Source organism: Arachis hypogaea, chromosome 13 (assembly GCF_003086295.3).
Source record: "Arachis hypogaea cultivar Tifrunner chromosome 13, arahy.Tifrunner.gnm2.J5K5, whole genome shotgun sequence".
In the NCBI taxonomy this organism is placed as follows: Eukaryota; Viridiplantae; Streptophyta; class Magnoliopsida; order Fabales; family Fabaceae; genus Arachis; species Arachis hypogaea.
Genome location: NC_092048.1, coordinates 21,465,301 through 21,488,033, shown reverse-complemented (window position 1 = coordinate 21,488,033; position 22,733 = coordinate 21,465,301). Strand labels below are relative to the sequence as shown.

The 22,733-nt window shown below is 32.6% G+C and overlaps 1 protein-coding gene across 1 annotated transcript; it reads right to left on the bottom strand.

The window, feature by feature from the left end:
* Positions 1 to 5,306: 5,306 nt before the first annotated feature.
* Positions 5,307 to 9,858, bottom strand: LOC112737632 (uncharacterized). Its single transcript, XM_025787607.3, has 6 exons — positions 8,733 to 9,858; positions 8,422 to 8,630; positions 7,539 to 7,764; positions 6,733 to 6,818; positions 6,528 to 6,619; positions 5,307 to 5,932 (listed from the first exon to the last, which is right to left on the bottom strand). The coding sequence occupies exons 1-6, from the start codon at positions 8,808 to 8,810 to the stop codon at positions 5,694 to 5,696; spliced, it is 930 nt and encodes a 309-aa protein (XP_025643392.1). The 5' UTR covers positions 8,811 to 9,858; the 3' UTR covers positions 5,307 to 5,693.
* Between the last annotated feature and the right edge of the window lie 12,875 nt (positions 9,859 to 22,733).

The following is a 22,733-nucleotide window of genomic DNA, read 5'->3' as shown; positions in this document are numbered from 1 at the left end:
TTTCTTTCAATGAAAAATATTTTATTTTTTAGTGTGTTTGACAAATTTTTAATAATAAAAGTAAAAAATTAAAAAAATTCTTTTTTTTAAATCTATAATTATATTCTTTCAAAAGAATATTTTTTACTTAAAAAATTTATTTAACATAATAAATAAACGAAAAATATTTTTATATTATTATATTTAAATATAATTAATAAATAAAAAATATTTTTCTATAAAATATCTAAACATCAGATTACTTTTACCATTTTAAAAATTTTTTTAAGAAAATATCACTTAAAAAATATATTTTCTTAACAGTTCACCCAAACAAATTCTAATAGCATTATAAACTTATATAATCATGTTAGGTAACCAACTAAGATTTCAGTCAACTATCACTCCAAAACTCACTTTTATCCTCTTCCTCGCAGTAAAAAAAAAAGACAATTAAAATTGTCACATTTTCTTTTCCTCTCTCATAACTTCTTCTCCAATGGTAACACTTCTCCTCGTGACTATCTCCGCCACTGCACTATAATCAATCTTCCGCCACTAGTTGTTGCATCATCTGTCACATTGTGTTGGAAGAATGTTGCTGCAATGGCCTGCGATTCATCAAAATATTGTCGTTAGCAATAGTTCTTCTTCTCCTCCTCCTTCTCTTTCTCCTTCTCTTTTTTCTTCCTCCTTCTTTTCATCCTCTTTTTTCTTTATTATCATCTAATTGTTATGTTTGTGAATAGTCTTTTTACTATACTTTAAATATTTTTTTGGTTAGATTTTAGACATTTTTTTAAGTTTTGAATATTCTATTTTAAAATGATTTTGGCCTTTTTTTGTTAAATTTTAAATTTTCTTTTTGATAATATTAGATATTTTTTTGTTAAGTTTTGAATTTTTTATTATAAAATTAACAAAAAAAATGTTAATTACCTAGACTTTTTCAAATACAATATCCTTAATCTGTTATTAATCCAAGTATTTTGAATTGATTATTTTTCAAGGGGACATGCGTGGGCGGAAATTGTAAGATGGAGTAACACAAAAAGTAGACCAAAAAAAAAGTCTTAATTTAAATAAAAAAAAAGTATATACTCAAATAGGTTTTAAATTAAAAAAAATTTATTGGACATTTTTATTTCTAATTTTTTATTATAATGAGTTCTTTAAACTTTACAAAAATAAGATATATATGCTCTTAGTTTAGCCAAATCTTTTGTTTTTATTTGGACAAATAGATTTTTAAAAATGTGACGAAATAATTTATATGTCTTATTTTTATAAAATTTAAGGACCTCAACGTAGTAATTTTTTTTAATAATAAAAATGTCCAATATAAAATTTTTGGGAGACCTATTTAGATATATATTTTAATAAAAATAAAAAGAAAATCAAATGAGATTATTATCGTTCAAGAATACAAAAGAACAATAGCTTAGATGAATCACAGATTCGGATTTGTCTTGTGGGAATGGGAATCTAAAAGTAGCAAAATGAAAGAGTCAATATGAGGAAGAGATGGTTTTTATTTTAATTTTTATTACAGCGTATATATTAAGTAACGTGCCGGCTCAACATTGTTTAATTCTTGGTTTTGCTTTAAACCCGAATCTTTGATTCCTCCATTCTTTTGCCGGATGCCTCATTCCGGTGGTAATTTTGGTTGGTTTTTGTTTTTTATTTGTTTGCTCACCTTGAGTTTAAGCTTATCTTATCAAAATAAATAAATTTTTAAGCTAAGGGACCAAATATATGTTAGAAAAATGCTAGGAGATTATCTGAGTTTATTGTTTTTGGCAATTACTCGGTTATCAACTCAATTTTTTTAGTCTAATAATTTAATAACATACTTTATCCTATACGGACTTTTAAACATTGATGATTAACTGATGGTCAAAAATAATAAATTTAAATAATTTTTTAATAATCTGATCATAATTACCACTCTTTTAATAGATTCAAACAATGTTTTAACTAGATCAAATAATGATACTGTTGATATAATTTATTGAGTAAATAAAAAATATTACAATAAAATTAAATTCTTAGAATATTATATGCATGTTTTAAGGAATTTTGTGATTTTAGGTGTGACATATGTTGTTGAAAAGCTGAAATCCAAGTTTGGTTAATTATGGAATTGATTGAGATGGTTTTTTTCCCCTACATGACCAGAATGCACGAACTTTAATGATAGCTATAAAGCTAAGTACATGAAAGTCAAGTGCCAAACAGCTATGTTATCTTGAAGCATTGACTTTCATGATCATAAAGGTGATGTGGGTTTCTATTTTGATCATATCTTGATAAAATTCTTATAAAATTTAGGAAAAGTTTAGGTATACCGAGAATATCGATATTTCAGTTGTTTTAAGTTTTAACTATTCATCTGAATTATAAAAAATATATATAATATATTAATTAAAATCAACGGTTAAAATAACTGAAACACCGATATTTTCAGGTACAACTGATAACTTTTCTAAAATTTATTGCTTTCTCATCTTAACTTAGACTTTGGAGTTTTTCTTTTTTTTAATTATTTAAAATGTAGTCAATTGTGTATTTATGTAATTATATTGTATTTTATGTCACCAAAAAAAAAATTATATTGTATTTTATGTATTTTTGTAAATTTTATATTTATTTAATTTAAATTAAAAAATCCTAAACTTTGTGGCAATTTGCTACATATTTCACAAAAAATGATTGGTGTCAAATATACTTGTATAATTTTTTTTTAAAAAATATATGTTAAGAGCTGTTAATCGCAGTTATAGCATCAGTCAAATGCAATTATCCCTTTTATGAAGAAACAATTTGAAAATGGGCCACTTCTAGTGTTGACATCTAAGTGGAAAACAAGCTGTAATTAGCTCTAATTAAAATGGGGGGTTTAGGACCAATTTAACGTCACTGTATATACATACCAAGAGTCAAGAGATATAGGACAGTTATATGTCACAATGCTTTGTTTTTTGCTTATGACTTGTCACAATTTAATTATACAGTTAGCTTCATAATTTTGAAGATAAAATTTATATTGATTCGGATCTATATTATTGATGTTTATATGATTTTTTTATTAGGTAAACAGTAATCAACATTCTTTTAATAATTTTTATAAAAGCTTTATTAAGTAGAATGAATAATTGAATATAAATCGTTACAGGCTACGAAGAAAGAAAAACCATGCTTCTCCTAAATAAGTAGTGAAGTACGTCCAATAAGCTTAGTTCAATAACAACAAATTCGGTCCTAATAAATTTCATCATCAATATCGAAAATTTGAATTATGGGATGATGCTATCTTGAAAAAATCTTAATAATAAAAAATCTGTAAAATAATAATAATAATAATAAAATAATTTGAAAAAGATATTATTTAAAGAATAAAGACAAATAAATTCCAAATTAATTTGAATTTAGAGACAATTAGGCCCTTGTCCATTTCTGAACCTGACACGTTAGCGTTTTTTATTCAGAGTTGACGGAGAAACACTCACAAAAACCGCATTATGTCACAGAAGTAGAGAACAGCGACCAAAATAGATCGTTTTTATTGTGAGGGATCGTATTGTCATTCTAAAAAATAAATAGGGACTGAATTGGTAGTTCACTAAAAAATATGACTATAGAAGTCAGCCCAGGTTTAAAATATAAAATTTAAAATATTATTAGAGTAACAAATCTTAATTTTTTTATCAGCGCCATTATTATTATTATTATTTTTTTAATATTTTATTGAATATATAGTATAATAAGTACAAAATAATTAATAAATTATTCAAATTTAAAAAATTATTTATTATGAAACTAAATAAATAATTTCTCAAATATAATTTTTAAACATATAAATAATAAATATTATAATACGGTTAATACGTTAATAATAATAACTCTATGATATAATATTAGTATTATGATTTAGATCATTTTTACAACAAAATAAAAACTAATAAATATATTATTGGATATATGGTAAAAAAAATTTTAGTAATAATAAATTTAATTTTTTTCTTTAAAATAAATTAATAATTTTTTTTGATATCTTTGCACTAAATACACTATGAATAGGCTATTAATACTAAATGAAATAAAACATATAACACACACACACACATATATATATATATATATATATATATATATATATATATAAAAGACCATTTATAAACTCAACAAACTCAAAGCATCAATAATATTATTAATCTATTAATTTAGTTTAAAAAGATAAAAAAATTAAATTTGTTATTATTCAAAAAAATTTTACTATATATCAAATAATGTGTTCATTAGTTTTTATTTTATTGTGAAAATTATTTAAATCATAATACTAATAGTATATCATAGGATTATTATTATTAATGCATTAACTGAATTTTAATATTTATTATCTATATATATTTAAAAATTATGTTTGAGAATTATTCGTAATAAATGATATTTTTAAATTTGAATAATTTATTAATTAGTTTGTACTTGTTATATTATATGTTCAATAATTTATTAAAAAAAGAATATTAATATAATAAATAAAAAAATTATTTAAAGAATAGGGACAAATAAATTCCTAACCAATTTAAATTAAGAGACAATTAAGTCATTGTTCATTTCTGAACCTGACACGTCAATATTTTTTGTTCAAAATTAACGGAAAAACATCTACAAAGAGCGCGTTGTGTCACAGAAGTAGAAGATAGGAACTGAAGTGGATCGTTTTTATTGTGAGATATCGCGTTGTCATTCTAAGAAATTGGCAGCAGCCGAGTTGGTAGTTCACTTTTTTTTTAATAAATAAAAATAATAATAAAAAAAGAAACGCTAGGAAAGACAATTATGCGGCTACATAACACCGCATGTGTATTTGTTCATGTCTATCAAATCAATTAAAATATTTCGACCCACGACATTTTCGGTGATATGATAAGTATCTTCATTTGTATTTCACAACCACTTATTTTTTTGTCAAGGCTTAAGCCAATCCATGTGCTATGTGCTGTCATTCAGCTATTGGGCCAGATGTAATAAATTCGTTATCTAATATTTAATATTTTTTAATAAAAATATTATAATACCTAATAATAATAAGATAAAAATTAATCTAGTCAACAAATTAAATACTTTTTATTTTTATATATTTACCCCAATTTAAATTTTATATTAAAAAATAAAATTTGACGGATCTCACTCTATTTTCAATGAATCTCCTTGAATGCATTATTTTTCAATCAAAATTAATGCATACCAAACTATATGAAAATGAAATGCTCCTTATGCTAAAGGAGTACAAATGTGTTGCAAAATTGAAAGCAAAAATATCCAATAGAAGGGTAGCACTTGCACATTAAATTCTCCACAATAATCCACTACATTACTTGCATTAACCATCAGGGTCAACATCAACTTGATTACACAATCTACACAAGTCTCACTCTCTACATGACCCTCCTCAACAAACTCTCTTATGTACAATACAAAGGAACCTCTTAGCACAACATGCTACAAAGTCAAACTTCATTAGTTACTTTTTCTATGCAAATCTCTCACAAAAGGTCTAGCCCTTTAAAAAACGAAGACAAAGGCTCTCCAAGAGGGGTTATAAGTTATAACAAACTATAAATTAAAAGGAAATTAAAGGTGCAATTAATGGTCCAAAACAAGGTCAACTAATCCCCCCATGCATTTTTTGTTCAAGGCATGAAAGGCTAATGCCTAATGCCAGTGAAGTAATTGAAGTCATGATGCTGGACCCTAAGTTGCTTCAACCATGAATCAGCCACGCTGAATAGTGAAACCAGTTTTTCTTGGTCCCTACCATAATGCCCTGAGACCCACAAGTTTCCTTGCATCTTGTACGTGGCTAAACCAAACGGTGGCAGTGTTATGCCTTCCCCTTGCTTTCTCTTTGAGTGGGCTCCCTCTGGATCATCATCAAGGTCCATGTCTGTGCATACAACATCATGACAAAAAAAAAATTTCCAACTCAATGCATAATTCTCCTATGCAAAATTTACCCGTAATTACATTTTACATTGAGAGCATAAATGATCATCTAAAAGAATGAATGTAATTAGACGAATACTGTAAATGCATCTAGTGGCAAAACCAAAGGGGGACAGCGTGGGCCATGGGACAGAGTTCAATTATATTAAAGTGTTTTTCTATAATCTTGATACACTATTTTTATACATTAGTTTATTAAAATCAAACATAATAAAATTAATAAAAATATTATATGCACACCAAAACCAACCACTATATATTTTTTAAAAAATACATGTATAGTTTAATTTATTTTTAATATATATTTGTATTAATGATTATTCTACACTAATGAGTAATGACTAATTTTGGTAAATAATGCATCAAAATTAAACTGTTAAAAAATATATCCTGATTTTCTATAAAGTTTAGAATATCTTAAACGCAATAAACCCCTTGTTTTGTTAAACGTGACACTTACAATCCATTTTAGAGCTGTGACTAGCAAAATTTGTGGAAAAAGAAGGCAGAATAATTGTGAATAATCATAGGAGTACCTTGAAATGATGAAGAAAGTGTGTGGTAAGTGAGGAAGCATGTAGAAAGATCTTTAATTGTCCTCCCCATGGGGATATGATATATAGGGTACCTGAAAAACCATAGAGAGATTCATCATTGATCTCACAAAGTGGTAAGTACACAAAAAATATGTTGTAAAATCCCTTTTGTAAATGAAAATAATTCATCTCTAAAATTAATTACCATGCAACTGCCATCCAACTTGCTGGTGAAAGATCCACACTTCTTAGTGACATCAACCCTGGGTATCTTTCTGCTAACCCAGTAATCTGAAAAGTGAGCAAAATAAGAAAAGACTTGGTCAACAAAAGAATCTTCTCACTTGATTGTATATTTGTATTAACGGTTAAGGTAGTGGAATTTTTTAGTTGAGATTTTTTCTCCACCACTCTTCTTTAACAATCACTATAATCCAAAGAACAATGAAAGAAATACATGAATCAGAATCAAACCAAACAGCAAGACTTTTGGAAGGAGAACATATGCTCCTAAAGTATGTAGTATATACGGCAAATGAAAATTAAAGGAATAGGAATTTGTATTGTTCCATTTTCCACTGAAGAAAAAGATAATGAAGAATAGACCCTAAATATGGACAAAAGAAGAGGAAAACGTGCTTTCTAGATTCAGATTGAAAAGTCAAAAGATAAACAGTTTATCTTTAATTGATGCTCTATCATGAAAGGAATTATGTTTTAGATAAAAAATTCTTATTTTTATTTTCACCAATATTAAGATCCTTAGTGTTTTTATCTGTCAGCATCACTGGGTTCATTCTTAAAAAACTATTATCTGACACAAGAATAGAGGATTCCAAAATCACAAGTGACTCCACCAAGAAGGAGCTGAAAAGTTCAATAGCTTCTGATCTGATCTTATCATTATATATGAAGAAAAATGAAATATGCTCTACAAGACTGAACTAAGAAAAAGAAAGATGCAAAAAGTGAGAGAAATGACTAAAGAAGAATAAAAACAACTCAATTCACCTTATCCATGAGAGGAACTCTTCCATATGGTGCTGATCTTTCAAAATATTGAACATAGAGGTGACCCAACCTATCATTCAAATTCGAGAGGCTATTATCATGTTCAAATCCTCCCTCTTCTGATGAGGTTCCATCCCACCTCCATAGCTTATCGCTCTCGCTCTCCTCACTGTACGAATCGCTGTATGAGTCTCTTGTCTCACAGTCACCAGATTCAGCTTCTTCCCTGAAATTAACACATTCAATTTTTTTTTTTTATTATTCATCAGGTTCCCATTTCAATACTCTACAGTTCAAAGAAAAGATTGATGTTGCCACCAATCATCAAGCATTGAACCGTGCACAACATAATTCACCAAATCATACTCCATCAACTCAACTAATTAAGACAAGAAACAAAAACAAAAAACAAAAACAAAATAAAATAAAATAAAATCCATCTCACAAGCATCATGAGAGTTTGACCAAAACAGATATTAACACCAAACAGGTCCATTTGGTCAGAGAACAAAACACCAATTTAAATTAAAAAAAAAAGTCCAGCTAGATCATGAGACAGGGAAGAGAATGCTGGGATTTCTAAATTCTAACAGTAAATGGTAAATAAATTTCCTATATTTCCCATTAATCTAAGGTTCTTGTTCAAGTTTTGGCACTTAATTAGTTAATTTGGATTGCCGATCACCTGAAATTTGAAAACAACAAGAACATCAATGAAAACAAATTAAAATGCTTACAAGTGAAGAATTCTGAAACAGATAAGATAAACATGTTGGAAAAACAAATGAAAAAAAGGGTTTTGAATATGTGAAAACTAAAGAGGTTGAAACAACTCCAGAAAGACACAATCTTTTCAATTTTCACAAGACATGTAGATATATACCTGAAAGTGTTGCTGGTGAAAATCTGAATTGCAGAGAGGTAAGGGACATAGTACTGAGCAAGTGTTTCTCCATTGGGAAGCGTTATGGGAACTCCAGCACCATAAGCACTCCATTCATCAAAAGAATTCCATAGATCAGCCAAAGTGAAATACTCCACTGCTTCTCTCTCCCATGGATGCCATAACCTGTTCAACTTCCTTATCTCCGTCTGTGTATCAATCACATCAAACACACAAACAAATTAGGTCACATGAAACCACACTCAATTCAACATGGAGAAGAAGAAGAAGAAGAAGAAGAAGAGAATTACGTTTGGAAGAAGCTGAGATTGTACAACTGGTGTGGTACACCGGAGGAAGAAGTCAAGGTTAGACTTCTCAGATTGCATTGACTCTTTCTTCTTTTCAAGAATCGTGATATGGTTGGTTATGGAGTTAGAGAAAGAGCATAGACAGAAGATACAGAGTTTTTTTTTTTTTGGTTCAGTTTGTTTTTTGTGTCAGCTACGCGAAAAACAGAGAGAACTCAAATAAAAGGAAAAAAGAAAAAGAGAGAAAGAGTGTTGAAATGAGAATCAACCTGAAAATAAAATAAAATAAAAGAGAGGGAAAAAAAAGAGTGAAAAGGTTTGTAATTTTGGCGCTGTTAACACCAAATTTTTGCCGCAAAAAACTCAATCTCACTGTCTCGATGTTTTCCTTAAAACTTCAACCTCCCTCTGTTTTCAGAAATAAACATTAAAAAAGAGAAAAGAGAAAAGAAAAGAAAGAGAGAGAAATTTAGGAAGTGTGAATCTGGCAGCAGTGGATTGTGAATTATGAAGTGGATAGAGTGACTTTACACCTTCCGCTGAAGACTGTTTAAAACGTTACATAAACAATGGCGGATTTAACTCGCTGTTAAATAAAGAAAGCGTTGAAGGAAACTCAAAAGGCTTTTAAGGAAGGACAACACAACACAACACGGTGACGGTGACGGTGACGACCCTTTCACCTTGAGACTCAATCAACACACTTAATTACTATTTTTTGTTCTTCCTTTTGCTCTGTTTTTACGGTGAGAGAAGGCTGAGACAGTGAGGAAGAAGTGTCGTGAGAATGTGTTGTTGCAAGCAGAAATATCTCGGGAGTATGGAGAAAGAAGAGGAAGAGGAGAAAGTGTGTGGTATTTTCTAGAAACTGCGATTTGAGGGGTTTTTATTTTTTCCCTGGTGGGTGATTGATACGAAACAACAACTATGGCATAAGACACAATTACACGAACACAGAAAATGAGAAAATTCGGAATTTATAAGGCTTTTTTTTTTTTTTTATGAAATCCAACTATCCAAGTGTCGTGGTCAAACTGTACGGGTGTTCATAGTAGGTAGATACACTGGGTTCAGGATCATTCATTCTAAATTGACTCATAGATCAAACATTAAATTAAATTAAAGTGTTTTAATACAATGAAAATATCAATTTATATACAGTTTTAACATGTTATGAATTTTAAATTTAACACAAGAATAAGCTTAAGTATGAGATTTTTTATTTAAATAAATTAAATAAAACATTCCATAAGTATAAGAAGGTTTTATTCTATTCTAATTTTATTATGTAGTAGTTGTTGATACCATGACCAAAGTTATCGTCAAAATAAATAATGTCATATGAAACTCAAAAAAATCTAACAAATATACACGAATTGGTCTGCTAATTACACAAGTCGACTTACTCAACTTATTTAGGGGCAAGTTTTGTAAATTGTATCCAATTGACTTACATGATAAACAAAGATTTTGTCAAATTACTATTTTAGATACTGCTCTTCAATTCATCTATTATTATGATCTAAGATAACTTTTCAAATATTAAGAAAGAAACTACTCACTACTATAAAAAGAGAAACTCAGGAGCGATAACAAAGTCTTCACTTCCTTCTATAAACAACTCCACCAAATTCACATTTTGTTCAATCCCAATTTATTTGAATCTGCCTAAAATTCTTAATAACTTAAGCATTAAACACCTTTGCAGTACTCTCACCATCACCCATTCAAAGACATTGGATAACTTCACTCCTTTGTTGAAGCGAAGTCGCATCCATCATCCAAAGTAGTATGGACTTCACGTATGAGCCCAAATTAACTTAGTTTCAGGTAATTTTTCAAAACATTGGCCACTACAAGAAAAACGTTGAGTACCATCGGATTTACCCTCGGATTCATCAAATAAATCCGCCGGTAATAAAGTTACTGTTGGATTTACCGTCGTCCTGAACTTGATGGTATAAATGACGTCAAAAATTGCTTTTCCAGCGAATTTTTGTCGTCCAATGCTAATTACCGGCAAATTTTTCGTCAGTATTTTCAATAGATTTGTTGGTATTTTCGACAGCGATGCGTTACTGGATGGCAACGACAACGGCACAATGCGGTACGGCAACGGGAAACTGGCTGGTTTCTGTGAAAGGGAGAGGCGGCAATGACAGACCGGGGCTGGAGTGGCGACAACGGGAACGGGTAGAGAGAGAAACAGAGAAGAGGGGTTTAGAGAGAGAAAGGCTTTTCTAAATGAAGGGGGAGAGTGTTCGTACTCTCAATTTTAGAGTTAATTACCGTCGGATTTTTCGTCGGATAAATCCAACGGTAACTCTTTGCGTGTCACCAAAACACAATATTTAACTAAATGGCTTACCGTCGGATTTTACCGACGGTAAATTCGACGCTAAAGTTTGCACCTATTCCCTCCCATTTTCTGCCAAGTATTAGCCACGAATTTACCGTCAAAAAAGTTAATATGTCGGTAACTATTTGACGTAACGAATTCTATCACAAAAACCTCCATAAATCCGTCAGTAAAGCCGATGATAACTCTAGACGCTAAATTTGAAGGTAAATCTAACAGTACTCGGTGTATTTTCTATTGTGGACGTTTTTACCGGAGACCTGGAAGTCGACTATCAACCATGGCGGACGTTCACCTAGAAGATGGACGTATTGTATCAGATTCATAATCACAAAATGGAGAACACTACAATAACGATCGAGCACTTTCTATACCTCAACACTTGGAATGAGGTAAAGGTATTATAGAGGAGAGAGACGGAAGGGAGCAAGGAGGACGAAGGATAGGCTCCCATATTCACACTTCCAAAGGGTCGGGAACTAAGAATGTTGTAGGTTGAGCTAGTTCATAGTCATCAAGGCCGACTCAAACAATTGGAGGTTGAGCTGGAGTGGCAGCATGTGTCAGAACAACAGCTTCGGAAAGAACTATGAAGTCATCGAGAGCTTGATGAAAAGTTGAAGAAGTTGGAATCCGACCTTTTCAACAAAAGACACCGTGAAGATCGTGATTCGATCCGTTCACGAAGTGAGGACCCTTTTTCAGAAGAAATCATGAGGGCTAAGGTTTCTAGAAACTTCAGGAGTCCGAATATGGATCTTTATGATAGTATTACAGACCCGCGACACAACCTAAGTAACTTTAAAAGCCGCATGTATTTGGCAGATGCATTAGATTCAACTCAGTGCAAGATATTCTCGACCACAGATGGTTTGATAGCCTTCTCCCAGGTCGGTAACCTATTTTGATGATCTAGTAAAAAGCTTCATCACATGCTTTTCAATCCAGAAGGATAAAACTAATCATGCACCAAGCCTCCTGAAAGTGAAGCAAGAAGTCGAGGAGCCTCTTAAGATCTAAATAGAGAGATTCAACAAGGCTTGTTTAGAAATTCAAAGCCTACCTATTGAAGCAGCCATCATGAGACTCGTTAACGGTCTCAGGGATGACCCTTTCTCCCAGTCGATATCCAAGAGGTATTCGGCCTCTTTTGTGTGAGGTGAAAGAACAGGTTGAAAAATACATAAACATGGAAAAGACTTCTGAAATAAGAAGGCATGTCCCGGAATGAGATAATCCTTATCAATCTCAAGATAAGGAGACAGAGCAAAAGAATAGAGAAAGGGATAACTCGGATCAACCTAGAAGATATCACTCATACAATGTGTTTCCTTAGTAGACGTCTATAGAAAAATATGTCACACAAAAAAAAGCAAGAAAGCAAAAAATGGTCAAAATATTGCGAATATCACTGAATTTATGACCATTTTACTAACGACTGTTATGATTTGAAAAATGTGATAGAAAAATTGGCTAAAAAGAGGAAATCATTGGATAAGTATCTCGCTAGAAAGTAGGAGAAACTAGCAAGAGGAAAAATGGTCATGAAAGCGAAAAACAAGAGCGTCCAACAAGGACCCCCTGAAAGGCATATCCACATCATTGCTGGAGGATTTGCAGGAAGAAGAGTAATAAATTCCTCTCACAAGAGACATTTGAAGGAACTCTACCATGTTGTGAAAAATGAAGGAATGCACGATTTACCTACAACCACCTTCACAAAAGAGGATGTCAAAAGTGTAATCCCTGGTCATGATAATCCAGTAGTGATAACACTGATATTAGCCAATGCCAACCTCCATATGACGTTAGTGGATTAGGAAAGTTCAATAGATATTCTATTCAAGCCAACTTTTGACAAGCTTGATATAGAAGAAAAGGATTTGAAAGCATACCTAGACACTTTCTTCATATTAGGAGAAATATCAACCGATCCTTTGGTTACACAACTCTCGATAATATCTTTGGAGAAAGTTTAAGAACACGCACTATAAGTGTCGACTACAATACATCGTAATAGATACACCATTAGCATATAACGCCCTAAAAAGTTGAAACACATTGAATCGACTTGCTGTGGTAGTATCTACTCCTCATCTATGCATGAAGTTTCCAACTCAATAAGGAAGAGTCACCATAAGAGGGGGTCAGAGGATGGGGCGAAGGTGTTACAATGAAAGGTTAAATCTACGCGGTAGCCCCATGAAAGCACCATAAGAAGTTGGCGTGTAACACGCTAAAGAGTGTTGTGCCACACACCCTGAAAGGCCACTCCTAGGGACTCAAAGAAAAATGGCATACAAAACACCTAGAGGTGGGCGTGCCACACGCCCAAAGTAGAGACTCCCAAGGGCTTGAAAATATTGGGCGTGCAACACGCCAGTGAGTGTGCGTGCCACACGCCCCAGGCCCATGAACCCACAAGATTCAAGTTATCATTCAAGCCCACATTTGCATTGTTGAAGGATTGGATCACTAAGTCTTGGACTGGAACACAATGAGGATTGAAGATTAATTGCGAAAGATTTGATTTGATTTTGTTTTAATGAAGTTTGAATTTGAATTTTAGGTTTTGTTTTAGGTTTAGTATAAAAGGATCCTGAAAAACTTTAATGGGACCTCTTCTTTTTTGGCCGTTTTCTATACTTTGATTTTTATTTGGAAGCTTAGCATGAGTCATTAATCTCCTTAGTTAAGGTTATGAGCTCTGTTGATTCTAATGGACTAATGTTATATGTAAAATCCTGTAAATTAATAAATAATTAACTAATAAATTAATTATGAGCAAAAAAAATTAAAAAATTAAATTTTATAATTTGAAGAAGTAGAAATATTTAAAATACAAATTTTAAAGATTTTGCCCCAAAATTGGACCAACGAACCGAACCGGTTGAACTAGGCATGTTTTGAGCCCAAGGTCCAACATATATATAACCCAACTTAGCCACTCCTCCCCCTTCATTCTAACATTGCACGCTGAAGAGGGCAAGAAAAACCAAAACCTAAACTATTTCCACTTTCAATTTCAATTCCTCCTAACTTTCAATTCGAAGTTTTGATCGCCGCACTATTTGCGGCCACGCAACCACCTCGCCGAGCTCTTCAAATCTATCCAGATAAAGTGGTAATAAATTTGATATTTGTCACCCAGACCTTATCTCTCTTCAATTTCACCATTTTGGTTCTTGGGTATTGAAAATTTTTAGATTTTAGATGCTTTATGTTTGACCTAGCAGTGAAAAATTGTCAGGTTTCACCCTAATTATCCGTGGGTAAGATGAGAAACTCTTATCCCCTTTTGAATTTTCTAATTTTATGAAATTTAGGTATTGAAATTGTTGTTATGTATGAAATTGTTTGGAGTTAGATTAAAATTTATGTGAATTGAAGTCAAATTGATGAAGTAGAGTGCTAGAATTGGAACTCTGGAGGCTAGAAACTTGTAGGGTTTGGCTTGAAAGTTTGTGAAGAAGAGGGTTTTTGAGGTGTTTGAGCTTAGGAGAAAATTGAGTAAGGTATGATTTTAGTTTTCTGTAGTTAATATATAATGTAGCGTGAAAATTTAGGCTAGTTCTCATAAGATAGGCTTGAATGCTTTGAATTGTTGGATTTAGTTGGTTAAATATGTATAAATGTGATGTTGATAATGATTGGTAAAATTGGTAGAAATATGTGCAGAAATTGTTTGAATGAATTGATGTGTTTAGGTGTTGGAATAATTGTGAATTGAATAAAAAATATGTGATAGTGTGTATGAGTAATTTGTATTGATTTGGTTGTGGTTTGGTTGGTTTTGGATTAAGAATTTGGGAAAACTAGAGGATTCAAACTTTTGGTAAAAATTACATTTTTTTTAACTTAACAGTTTTTTGACAAAACTGATATGTTTGCGTACGTAACAGTGTCACGCGACACGAGTTTTAGGCTCTACCACACACTCGCGTACGCAAAAGCTGGCTGTGTACACGACAATGTCACTTTTATACTCATGCATACACGACATGTAGCATGCGTACGCGGAACATTTTCTCTACCCAGTATTCTCGTGTACGCGAGTAGTGGAAGCGGACACACACTATAACAAATATGGGCTTTAGCAACGCCAAATTTTGCAACGCCTTAAAACTATTCTCTTAGATAGTTTTAGACAACGGTTTTTTATAGTGTTACTGTTGAATTCAATTTTTTATTATTTTACAGCAACAAATTAAAACCGTTCTCTTTGACTATTTTAAAGAACGGTTTTATAACCGTTATCATGATTTAGTTTTAAGCAACGGTTTTTTATTGTTGTTTAAATAATTGTACAAAAGAAACGCATAAAAACCGTTGCCAAAATGCTACACTTTAAAATCGTTCTATTAGATGGTCTTAGACAACGATTTTTACAGTGTTACTGTTGAAGTTCAATTTTTTATTATGTTATAGCAATAAAATAAAACCGTTCTCTTTGACTATTTTTAAGAACGGTTTTATAACCATTACAATAATTTTTTATCAAAAAATAATTTTTTTATATTATTTAAATAATTATACAAATTTAAATAATTTTCTCTATAAATATTAAATTTGTATAACACTCAAAATTATTGTTATAAATATATTACAAATATTATTTATAGAAAAAATAAATTTAAAATAAATTTATAACAATGATATATTTTTGGTTTCATTCCCGCTCTAAAATTTAAGATAATATTTTTTTAACACTCCAAAAAGATTTCAACAATCTCTCTTCAAAACAAAACATAGAGACTTGTCAATTTTTCCTTCCTCTACTAGCCCTAGCGCTCCATAACCCACACCACTCATCATTAAAGCCATCATCGAACAATGCCAATCTTGTAACAACTCAAATTTTTAGAAAATTAAATAATAATTTATTTATAATTTATTATATTTGTTGATAAATTTATTTTAAGAAAATTATTTCACTAAAATTAGTTAAATAAAATTTTATGATATTTTAAATTTAAAAATAATTAAAAATTATATATAATCTTTATAATAGTTGGAGTTTAAATTAATTACGATTTTTATATAATTTTTATTATAATTGAATTTTTGTATAATTAAAATTATAATTTCGGTAATTAAAAATAAGAAAGAATTGTATAATTTAATTTAAGTAACTTCTATTATGAATAATTTATGATTTAATTCGAGTTCTTTATTTTTAGAAAATAATCTATTAAGAATGATTAAATTGATTTTATAAATACTTTGAGTTTAAATTAATTAATATTATTGTATATTTTTGTTGTAATTGGTCATTTATATAATTTGAAATTAAAATTTTGGTAATAAAAAAACAATAAAAAATTAAATAATTTAATTTAAATAATTAATATTTCGAACTTAAACTGTATTTTATAAAGTATAATTAATCTATTCATTTTATAATTTAAATTAAAAATAATTATTTAAACTCAACGATATATTAATAAATAATATTTTTAAATAATTTTAATAAAATATATTTGATTTTAAAATTATTATTTGACCCTTTAATTTTATCAAAAAATTTATTTTATCCTTATACCTTTACAAAATCCTGACTTTTAAATCACAAACCTAAGCCAACACTAAGAGGGAAAACGAAAGAAAGAAAGGGAAATAGAAAAGTGGGGGCTTGGGGAGGAAGGAGAGGGAAGAAAGAAGGGACGACACCGCCTAGGATCGCCGCCATCGCTATTGCCGGGAGAGAAGGGAAGAGCTGCGTCTAAGACCGGGAGAACCAGAGGGACCGTCACCGCCATCATCGTGCGTCGCCATTGAGCACACGAACGAAAGGGAGATGCGAGCAGTGAGCGAGAGAAAGCTTCGTCCTCGTCGCCGAAAGTGCGCCGTCGATTAGGGAAGAACAAAGAGGAATGCGAACGACCATAGAAAGGAGAAGAAGAAGAACGCATGGTGGTGGGTGTTTTTCTTGCCGTCGCTGTCGCAGTTGTTGAAGCTCACCGTCACCGCCGTGAGAGACGCTCCTTGCTGGCACTGCTACTGGGGGTTTGAAGAGAATGTCCCTGTTCTGCCTTTGCCTCTGGATTCTACAAGTTGCTGGAGTCCTCTGTCGCTGGGAACCAACACTAGAGCTGCCCTAAGGTAAACTAACCCCTTCAGAAATTTTAGTTTGGTAAACAAATTTCCAAATGAACTACCAATCATTGCTTTTTCCTGTTTAATATTCGAATCTGGTCTAAAGCAAAGGTTGTTACGTTATGCAGCTAGTGCTTTGCTCTTTACTGAAAAGGGTGTTGATCCATTCCTTGTTTCATGGAATCGGTAAGCACTGAAAATATTTGTTTACTTAGGAATGCCCTGTTTGTTTGTATGGTCTTCAATTCTGAATGTAAATTTGCAACATGCATACTTTGGTTTTGGGATATCTGTAAAATAACTCAGTAAATTTGTTAAGATTCTATAGAGTTCCTTTAAAAGAAAAGCTTGCAGTTTGAGGGACTAAAGCTAACTCTTGCAAATCATGTTTACCTTTATTTATTTGAATCTAGTTTTACTAATGCAAGTAAAATTATTGGATAAATTCATAACAAACAATAATGATTTCATATGATGTATAACTGGCTACACTTTTGGTAAATAATTTATAATGATATTTAAGCTCCACAGATATCTAGATAAGCTTATTGTTGATAAAATTTGGACTGGTTGCATTGTTGCAGACTGCTAATGCTGATCTTGCGAAATCTCTTGCAGTAGTGCAGTGGAACCTTGAAGTAGAGGTGTGTTTAAATTTAGCTCATTTTCTACCACCAAATATTATCCGCAGAATTATAAGTTTTGTAGCTAGTATTGATAAAATATGTAAATTTATGCATTAAAATCAGACCTGCTGCTAATTATCACAAAGATTTTTATTTGAATACTAATATTTTGATTTGAGTACTAATATTGTGTATGAAAGCTGATAAGAGCCAAATATTCTAGGATCTTATACCTTCTTACAGGGTTTAGAAAATTTTCCAAGTTGTTAGTTGGACTGAAAATATAAAACTAAATGAAGTTGATTAGTCCAATTCCTGAAGATGATGTGGCTGCAAGTGTAACTGATTTTAGAATTAGAATAAGAATGTTGTATTGGAATTTAATCAACTAAATAGTGTTTTTTGCTTGAATTCATATATGATTTTTATCCCCGAGTGATTCTTATCATTGAGCAACAATGCTGAATGGGTATTAAATACTAAACGGTTTGGACCAGGTTAAACAAGTGGCTTAACTAAGATAGCAAATTGCATTTAAAGAGTCGGTTCATGAAGATACTGCCCCTTTGCAAATTCATCAACTCATTATGTTATTATGTTGTATTGTTTCACTGAATGCACAATTGTGTTTCCTTGTTGTTTAGGTTGCAAAACTTTTCCACAAGATTCAAGAAATGGTAAAGAAGAAAGCAATCTAGTATTTGTTTTGATTGGTGAGGCAAAACAAAATTTAACTTAATGCTATATGCTTGTCATGTATCCGCTTTGGTTTAAGTGTGTGGTCATGTAGATGAAGTCGAAAGCCTTGCTGTGGCCAGGAAATCTGCTATATCCGGTTCAGAACCTTCAGATTCTATTCGGGTATACCAATCTCTCTGGTCCTTCTTGCAAGAATACCCCTTTTCTTCCCCACTATTCCTTTTTTTCTTTCTTTCTTTTTTTGAATAGTGTGTGAAAATGTTAAATATCGTTTAAAAAAATACAACCGAGAGATGTTGGATTTTCTTGGGTATTTGCGGTGTGTTAGTAATCCTTAAATATGAATATTTCAGGTTGTAAATGCATTATTAACTCAGATTGACAAGTTAAAATCATCTCCAAATGTGATTATCTTGACCACATCCAACATAACTGCTGCTATTGGTAAGCTGGTATGCGAAATTGTTACTCAGGTTGTGAATTATTGTTCGAAATTGATTCCCTGGCGATGGCACCAAAAACAGATGCACAGAACCATGGTCTAAACATATCTTCACAACTTCGCATAACTAACCAGCAAGTGCACTGGGTCGTCCAAGTAATAAACCTTACGTGAGTAAGGGTCGATCCCACGGAGATTGTTGGTATGAAGCAAGCTATGGTCACCTTGTAAATCTCAGTCAGGCAGATATAAAATAGTTATGGAGTTTTCGAAATTAATACTAAAATAAGGATAGAAATACTTATGTAAATCATTGGTGAGAATTTCAGATAAGCGTATGGAGATGCATTCATTCCTCTGAACCTCTGCTTTCCTGTTGTCTTCATCCAATCAGTCTTACTCCTTTCTATGGCTGGCTTTGTGTAAGGATGTCACCGGTGCCAATGGCTACTTTCAATCCTCTCAGGAAAATGGTCCAAATGCTCTGTCACAGCACGGCTAATCGTCTGGAGGCATCACCCTTGTCGTTGGTTGCATCCTATTCCTCTCTGTGAAAATGGTCCGATGCGCTGTCACTGCATGGCTAATCATCTTGGAGGTTCTCGATCATACTGGAATAGAATTTACTATCCTTTTGCGTCTGTCACTACGCCCAGCACTCACGAGTTTGGAGTTCATCACAGTCATTCAATCCCAGAGTCCTACTCGGAATACCACGGACAAGGTTTAGACTTTCCGGACTCTCATGAATGCCGCCATCAATCTAGCTTATACCACGAAGATTCTGATTAAGAGATCTAAGAGATACTCATTCAATCTAATATAGAATGGAAGTGGTTATCAGGCACGCGTTCATAGGGAATGATGATGATTGTCACGTTCATCACATTCAGGTTGAAGTGCGAATGAATATCTTAGAAGCTGAATAAGTTGAATTGAATAGAAAACAGTAGTACTTTGCATTAATCCTTGAGGAACAGTAGAGCTCCACACCTTAATCTATGGAGTGCAGAAACTCTACCGTTGAAAATACATAAGTGATAATTGAGTTCATTGGTCTCGGCCCCAGAGGGGAACCGGAGTAACCAAGACTTTCAAATACAATGATAAAAAGTTCTATTTATAATAAACTAGTCACTATGGTTTACATAAGTAAGTAATTGATGCATAAATCCACTTCCGGGGCCCACTTAGTGTGTGCTTGGGCTAAGCTTGAAGTCTACACGTGGATATGTCATTCTTGGAGTTGAACGCCAGCTTTTGTGCCAGTTTGGGCGTTGAACTCCACTTTGCAACTTGTTTCTGGCGCTGGACGCCAGAATTGGGCAGAGAGTTGGCTTTGAACGCCTGTTTGCGTCATCTAAACTTGGGAAAAGTATAGACCATTATATATTTCTGGAAAGCCCTGGATGTCTACTTTCCAACGCAATTAAAAGCGCGCCATTTTGAGTTCTGTAGATCCAGAAAATCCATTTTGAGTGTAGGGAGGTCAGAATCCAACAGCATTAGCAGTCCTTCTTCAACCTCTGAATCTGATTTTTGCTCAAGTCCCTCAATTTCAGCCAGAAAATACCTGAAATCACAGAAAAACACACAAACTCATAGTAAAGTACAGAAATGTGAATTTAACATAAAAACTAATGAAAACATCCCTAAAAGTAACTAGATTCTACTAAAAACATACTAAAAACAATGCCAAAAAGCGTATAAATTATCCGCTCATCACAACACCAAACTTAAATTGTTGCTTGTCCCCAAGCAACTAAAAATCAAATAGGATAAAAAAAGAGAATATACTATAAATTCCAAACTATCAATGAAACATAGCTCCAATCAGATGAGCGGGACTTGTAGCTTTTTGCCTCTTGAATAGTTTTGGCATCTCACTTTATCCATGGAGGTTCAGAATGATTAGCATCTATAGGAACTCAGAGTTCAGATAGTGTTATTGACTCTCCTAGTTCAGTATGATGATTCTTGAACACAGCTTCTTTATGAGTCTTGGCCGTGGCTCTAAGCACTTTGTTTTCCAGTATTACCACCGGATACATAAATGCCACTGACACATAATTGGGTGAACCTTTTCAGATTGTGACTCAGCTTTGCTAAAGTCCCCAATTAGAGGTGTCCAGGGTTCTTAAGCACACTCTTTTTTTTTTGCTTTGGACCTTGGCTTTAACCGCTCAGTCTCAAGTTTTCACTTGACACCTACACGCCACAAGCACATGGTTAGGGACAGCTTGGTTTAGCCGCTTAGGCCAGGATTTTATTCCTTTAGGCCCTCCTATCCACTGATGCTCAAAGCCTTGGGATCCTTTTTATTTACCCTTGCCTTTTGGTTTTAAGGGTTATTGGCTTTTTGCTCTTGCCTCTTGGTTTTAAGAGCTTTTGGCTTTTTCTGCTTGCTTTTTCTCTTTTTTCTATTTTTTTTGCCCCTTTTTTTTTCTGCAAGCTTTGTTCTTTGCTGCTTTTTCTTGCTTCAAGAATAATTTTTATGATTTTTCAGATTATCAAATAACATGTTTCCTAGTCATCATTTTTCAAGAGCCAACATATTTAACATTCTTAAACAACAACTTCAAAAGACATATGCACTGTTCAAGCATTCATTCAGAAAACAAGAAGCATTGTCACCACATCAATATAATTAAACTAAGTTTAAGGATAGATTCGAAACTCATGTACTTCTTGTTCTTTTGAATTAAAACATTTTTCATTTAAGAGAGGTGACGGATTCATAGGACATTCATAACTTTAAGACAAAGTTACTAACTACTAATGATCATGTAATGAAGACACAAACATAGATAAGCACTTAACATAGAGAAAACGAAAAACAGAGAAAGTAAGAACAAGGAATGAGTCCACCTTAGTGATGGTGGCGTTTCCTTCTTGAGGAACCAATGATGTCCTTGAGCTCTTCTATGTCTCTTCCTTGTCTTTGTTGCTCCTCCCTCATTGCTTTTTGATCTTCTCTTATTTCATGAAGGATGATGGAGTGCTCTTGATGTTCCACCCTTAATTGTCCCATGTTGGAACTTAATTCTCCTAGGGAGGTATTGATTTGCTCCCAATAGTTTTGTGGAGGAAAATGCATTTGAGGCATCTCCGGGATCTCATGGTGCTGAGCTTCATACGCCTCTTGAGCTCCATGAATGGGCTCTCTTGCTTGCTCCATCTTTTTCTTAGTGATGGGCTTCTCTTCCTCAATGTGAATGTCTCCTTCTATGAAAGCTCCAGCTGAGTAACATAAATGGCAGATAAGATGAGGAAAAGCTAGCCTTGCCCCAGGAGAGGGCTTTTCGGCTATTTTGTAGAGTTCAAGGGAGATGACTTCATGAACTTCTACTTCTTCTCCAATCATGATGCTATAGATCATGATGGCTCGATCCACAGTAACTTCAGATCGGTTGCTAGTGGGGATGATGGAGCGTTGGATGAACTCCAACCATCCTCTAGCCACAGGCTTGAGGTCCAATCTTCTTAGTTGAACCGGCTTGCCTTTGGAGTCAATCTTCCATTGAGCTCCTTCCACACATATGTCCATGAGGACTTGGTCCAACCTTTGATTAAAGTTGACCCTTCTAGTGTAGGGGCGTGCATCTCCTTGCATCATGGGCAAGTTAAATGCCAACCTCACATTTTTCGGACTAAAATCTAAGTAATTCCCCCGAACCATTGTAATATAATTCTTTGGATTCGAGTTCTTACTTTGATCATGGTTCTTAGTGATCCATGCATTGGCATAGAACTCTTGAACCATTAAGATGCCGACTTGT